This window comes from Camelina sativa, chromosome 12 (genome assembly GCF_000633955.1).
Source record: "Camelina sativa cultivar DH55 chromosome 12, Cs, whole genome shotgun sequence".
NCBI lineage: Eukaryota > Viridiplantae > Streptophyta > Magnoliopsida > Brassicales > Brassicaceae > Camelina > Camelina sativa.
The window spans coordinates 31728844-31735552 of record NC_025696.1 but is presented as its reverse complement, the minus strand read 5'-3'; the positions used below and the strand labels follow the sequence as shown (position 1 = coordinate 31735552).

At 36.3% G+C, this 6709-nt stretch overlaps 1 protein-coding gene across 1 annotated transcript; it reads left to right on the top strand.

The window, feature by feature from the left end:
• Positions 3081-3629, top strand: LOC109128042. The gene has a single exon (XM_019233717.1). The coding sequence runs from the start codon at positions 3081-3083 to the stop codon at positions 3627-3629; it is 549 nt and encodes a 182-aa protein (XP_019089262.1).

Below are 6709 nucleotides of genomic sequence, written 5' to 3'. Positions count from 1 at the left end.
CCGAGATCGATGTTCTGGACGGCACGGTGAATGTTATCACCCATTGGAAATCGTTTGATGTTGAAGAGAGTAGTATAGTAGTTGGGAAGATTCAGTGAAAGATTTTTGTCTGACAAATACCCAAATCGAACACTTAAATAGATAGCACTCCATCTATGTTCAACTGCTACATCGTGCAAAGTCTCCACGCCTTTGCCGGAAGAAACCGCTCGATCGTGGGGTAGAAGAAACTGACCCACTCTGGCGCAAGTAACTGTCTGAATCTTCATCGGAAGATGACAAGAAAATAACCGCTTAATCGCCTTACGAATCGCCTCAGAGCAATTCATTTTTTGTTTATTCTATCAGGTCATTATTATTGTTCAGTTGATGTTGATTCAGAGGATTTTGTCAGAGCTGTTAAAAAAGGATGGTCAACAGGTCAACCTAATACTTATAGAGGAATTCACGACAAACTCCAGTGTTGCAGAAAAGAGTTAGCCAAGTTGAAAAGAAGATCAAAGACAAATTCAGGAGAAAAAATTCAGATCTTAAAGCTTCAACTGGACGCAGCAGTGAAGCAATTCAACAACTTTATCAGAAGTCACAAACCTAAGGTCTGAGCTAACTAAGGCGTACAACAAAGAAGAACAATATTGGAAGTTAAAGAGTAGAAATCAATGGATGAACCTGGGAGATCGTAACACAAACTTCTTTTATGCCACCACAAAGATGCGAAAAGCTCACAACCGTCTTAAATCCATTCTAGATGAGCAAGGTTTAGAGCACTTCAGAGATGATGCTATAGGGAAAGTCGCCGAATCCTACTTCACGAAGCTTTTCACTACGACTCAACACACCAATATGGATGATATAATCTATGACATTGAGCCCCCGAGTAACAGCTGAAATGAATAGAGAACTCCAACTACTAGTTAAAGATCAAGAAATTAAAGATGCAGTTTTTTCAATAGGGGCGGATAGAGCTCCCGGGTCTGATGGTTTCACTGCAGCTTTTTATCAGCAATTCTGGGAATTGATCGGTGATGATGTTTGCTCAATGATACGTCATTTTTTTTGAGTCTGATGAAATGGATCATCGAATTAACCAGACTCAACTCTGTCTAACCCCGAAGATCATTGACTCAAAACTACTGTCTGATTATCGTCAGATAAGCCTTTGTACAGTCAGTTACAAGATCATTTCAAAGGTAATGGTTATGCGACTAAAACGATGCCTTGACATGGTTATCTAAGAATCATAGGCAGCATTTGTTCCTGGACGTAGTATATCGGACAATATACTGGTGGCACACGAGCTTCTACATTCTCTTAAATCCAGACGTGACTTCCAGACAGGATATGTAGCTATCAAAACAGACATCAGTAAAGCCTACGACCGTGTTGAATGGAATTTCTTAGAAGCAGTCATGACACAGATGGGATTTGCACCACGATGTGTTAAATGGATAATGGAGTGCGTAACATCAGTTTCTTATGAAGTATTAATCAATGGTTTGCCTTATGGGAAGATAAAACCAAGTAGAGGAATACGCCAAGGTGACCCACTTTCCCCATATCTTTTTCTCCTTGTGCAGAAGTCTGAGTAATATGATGCAAAAAGCAGAAAGAGATAGACAGATTCATGGCATACGGTTAGCAAGAGATTGTCCGTCTATATCCCACCTTCTCTTTGCAGATGATTCTCTATTTTTCTGTCGATCATCTAATCAAGAATGTGAGCATATAGCATCAATCTTCAAGAGGTACGAGGAAGCTTCTGGGCAACAAATAAACTATGCAAAATCATCAGTGATTTTTGGATTTAATACTCCAGATTCAAGAAGACAAAGAATTCATCAGATTTTGGGAATTGAGAGAGTTGGTGGTGGAGGGAAATATTTGGGACTCCCAGAGAAGTTTGGACGTAAAAAGGTAGAACTGTTTGAGTATATTGTGCAACGAGTAAAAGAAAGAACAGAGGGCTGGAACTACAAACATTTTTCTGCAGCAGGAAAAGAAATTGTTATTAAAACAATAGCTATGGCTCTCCCAGTGTTTTCAATGAACTGCTTTCTCTTACCAATCACCATCTGCAATGAAATCACCAGTGTAGTCTCAAACTTTTGGTGGGGACAGGATAATGGACAAAGAAAGATCCCATGGATTGCTTGGAAAAGAATGACTCTTCCAAAAAAGGAAGGAGGGCTAGGTTTTAAAGATCTTCAAGCCTTCAATAAAGCATTATTGGCAAAACAGGCTGCACGACTTCTCAAGAATCCCTACAGTCTTTTGGCTCGTCTCTACAAAGGTTTGTATTATTCGGATACACCTTTTTTACAGACGCAAACAGGACCTACTGCGTCCTATGGCTGGAAATCAGTTCAAGAAGGAAAAAAACTACTGCAACAAGGATTACAGATTAGAATTGGTAATGGGAATACAACTCGAGTATGGGAAGATCCTTGGCTTCCCACCCTTCCACCAAAACCTGCCAATGGACCAATCCTTGATAGAGACATGATGGTATCAGATCTATGGAAAGAGAATAAGAGAGAATGGGATCCAGTTATCTTTGAAGGAGTTCTAAACCCTGAAGATCAACAACTTGCAAAACAATTGTATCTCTCGAAACATGCAGAAGACGACACTTATGACTGGGCCTATACTTATCATCGTCATTACACAGTTCGGTCATGATATTGGGTTGCTACTCACTCTGAAATACAAGATAATGCCATGATTCAACCACCCCCGGTGCTGTAGACCTCAAGAAAGACATATGGAAACTACCTATTACTCCGAAAATACAACACTTCTTGTGGAGATGTTTGTCTGGAGCCTTAGAAACAACAATACAACTCAGGACAAGAAATATTCAAGCGGATCCGGTTTGCCAACGTTGCTGTTATGGTGATGAAACTATTAATCATTTGCTTTTTACTTGTCAGTTTGCAGAAGCAGTTTGGCAGTGTATCTTTGCTACGATGAGAAGGACTCTGATATTTACTGAAAATCTATAGGACAACATCCGAATGTTGATCAATCTCCAACAACAACAACAATCATCTTTCATTGTGCGCCATCTTCCCTTCTATCTGATGTGGCGTATTTGGAAATCACGCAATGACTTCATCTTCCGACAAATAAATCGCCATCCGGCCACAGAAGCGCATAAAGGAGAACAAGAAATCAAGGAATGGGTTGAAAACACAAGACTACAACCAGATAGCAACCAAGCTATGAATCACATCCATAATCCTCCTACAAGAAGATCACCAACTCAACAATGGAATCCTCCACCTGAAGGTTGGTTAAAATGTAATTTTGATAGCGGATATGTCCGAGGAAGACCATATACAGGCACGGGATGGATAATAAGAGACAGTTACGGAAACGTAATACGATCTGGATGTGCGAAACTGCAACAATCATATTCTGCTCTTCAAGCTGAGGCACTAGGATTTCTTAACGCACTACAAGTGATATGGGAACAAGGCTATAGATATGTATGGTTTGAAGGAGACAACCTGGAACTAACAAACTTGATCAACAAGCAACATGATCATCACAAGCTCGGCCCATTACTGGTTGACATACGTCATTGGATGACACAGCTACCATATTCATCGTTGGGACATTTTACTTGAGAAGCTAATCGACCGGCTGATAAACTTTCCCATTTTGCTACAAAAATGATTCCATTATCATAAATTTTTGATGTAATACCTAGATGGTTATATGACTGTTTGTAAAATACATATTACATCAATAAAGTTAGATGTTAAAAAAAACCGGTCTAGGTGGTAGTTTGGAAGCCTAAATGTAAGATGTTCAGGCAATGTTCTTAAAATACGCTATATACGTTAGACGACGTATGGTAGAATATTGTATAATGTATAGAGGTATATATGATCGTTCATGCGTGGTTAAGTTTTTTTGTAAAAATGTGTATATATAAAATATTTTCCAAAATATACATATAAATTTACAGAATAATAATAGTAATAATAAAATATAAGTATAAAAATCATGATAAATACTATAAATAAACACTAAAATAATTTTCAAAATGACATATATATATTTTTTTGAACCTTTAAACAATGTCGTACATGCAAATTTACTGTATATATGTTGTATATAAGGACTCTATAGATTTAACCGTATTAAATCATTGTAAGCTATAATATAGTACAATTTTTCACTATACAATGTGTATATGTATCGTATTTACAGCGGCCGTACATACCGTAGTTTAGTACATTGCGTTCAGTTGATGTCTGACTGACCATCTAGATTGTAAAAGTTATCTTCTATGTATTGGAATTATGCAGTTTTTCTATCAAACGAATTTCTGCTGTTACAATTTATTTGGAGGGTTAGTATAAGAATATAGACATATACTCAAAAATGCAGCAACTAATCGTTAGTGCTCAAAAAACGCTAAGTGGTGACCGAATTGGATGCAGCGCATAATTATTAGGGTTTATCTTTTAAGGTCCATATATACCATAATTTTGAACACTGCATTCAGTTGATGTCTAACTGACCATCGAGACTGTAAAAGTTATCTTCTACATATTGAAATTATGCAGTTACAATTTATTTGGGGGCTTAGTATAAGAATATAGACATATACACAAAAATGCCGCAACTAATCATTAGTGTTAATAAAAAACACTAAGTGGTGCCTGAACGCCTAACACCTAAAATGCCTAATCAAAGTGTAGATGGATTTAAAAGGATTAAGCATTTACAATATAAAATATTATACTATGATATTGTATATAAAAGTTATACAAAACATCATTTAGAAAAACAAATGTATCAAATTATAAACAAGAGTTAGACAAAAAAAAAATATTTAGTTCATATCAAACAACATGTTAAAATTTATAGCCATATATGTGTACGAAGTTAAAACTTACTTACTGTTATGAAACTACTATATAATAGTGTATGAGACAAGAGAAACAAAAATGAATAGAAGACAAAAGAGGAATGTGAATAATGAAGTTTATTATGTTTGTTTCTCTTACTCTCCTACGTACACCACCATTAGGCACTAACATTTCTTCCTATTTATAGTGAAGTAAACAAAACATGAGTCACATACTCATTAGTTTTGGTAATGAAAAGTAGAAAGATGTTAATGACAAATGTTAACACTTCAAAGATTATGTAACATTACATGGACAAGTGTAATGCCATGTGTTTGTGATAAAATACTCACATTTGTGTTTCACAATAGTCCCCTTTGATTATCCATCACCATTGACGAGTTACATACTACCTCATTAAAAACCTTGTCACGGAAAAATCCATTGGGATAAAAACCATGACAAGGGAAAAAGAGTATAGTAACGTAATCTCCCCCTTAAAAAGAGATGTATAATCTTTCTTCATAAACCTCGTAGATGATGCATTCTGATACTGTGAATATGCTTTCTGAATGTGGTAGTCGGAAGCGCCTTTGTGAATAGATCTGATGGATTGTCACATAAGCAGATGTACTGAACATCTACTTCTTTGTTCTTCTTAAGTTCTTGAGTGTAGGAGAAGAATCTTGAAAGAATGTGTTTTGTTCTGTCGGTCTTGATATAACCTTCTTTGATTTGGGCAACACATGCAGAGTTATCTTCGTACAATCTTGTTGGTTCTATTCTCATGTCTATTCCACTTGCTTCTTGTATATGTTTAGTCATAGATCTAAGCCATACACATTATTTGCATGCTTCATGAAGGGCAATGACTTCTGCGTAATTTGAGGAAGTGGCGACCAATGTTTGTTTCTGTGAGCGCCACAAGATTGCAGTTTCTCCAATTGTGAAAGCATATCCAGTTTGGGATCGAGATTTATGTGGATCTGATAAATATCCTGCATCTGCAAACCAACTAGACCAAACAAATAGTTTCTAGGATAAATAATCCCAAGTCAATCGTACCTTGAAGATAACAGAGAATATGTTTTATCCCATTCAATTGCCTGCGGATAGGGGATGAGTTGTATCTTGCAAGTAGATTAGTAGAAAATGCAATATCAGGTCTAGTGCAATTTTCAAGGTACATGAGTCCACCGATAGCACTCATATAAGGTACTTCGGGACCAAGAATTTTCTCGCTATCCTCACAAGGTCTGAATGGATCATTTTCAACATTCAGAGATCTATTGACCATTGGAGTACTTACAGGAATCGCTTTGTACATATTAAAGTGCTTTAAGATATTTTTCGTATAATTTGATTGATGCACAAATATTCCATCTTGGAAATGTTTTGTTTGGAGCCCAAGACAGAATTTAGTCTTTCCAAGATCTTTCATTTCAAACTCTTCTTTCATATGAGTTCTTGCATCATCAATCTCCTTTCGAGTTCCAATTATATTTAGATTATCAACATATACAACAATGATCACAAATCCCGATGGAGATTTCTTTATAAAGACTCCTGGGCATATTTCATTATTAACATACCCTTTCTTCAATAGGTATTCGTTTAAGCGATTATACCACATGCGCCCAGATTGTTTTAATCCGTAAAGTGATCACTATAATTTGATCGCACAAATTTCATTAGACTTAGAGTCTAATGCCTTAGGAATCTTAAATCCTTTTGGGATTTTATGTATATATCATTATCCAATGATCTATATAAATATGCTGTTGATGGCCGAATTATGAGTTTTCCTTGAGAACATGCATCACATGAAAACTCACCATATTGAAATG

What these genes read in the sequence shown, in the direction of transcription:
- LOC109128042 (XM_019233717.1), top strand. Translation starts at nt 3,081, where the DNA reads ATGTGGCGTATTTGGAAATCACGCAATGACTTCATCTTCCGACAAATA.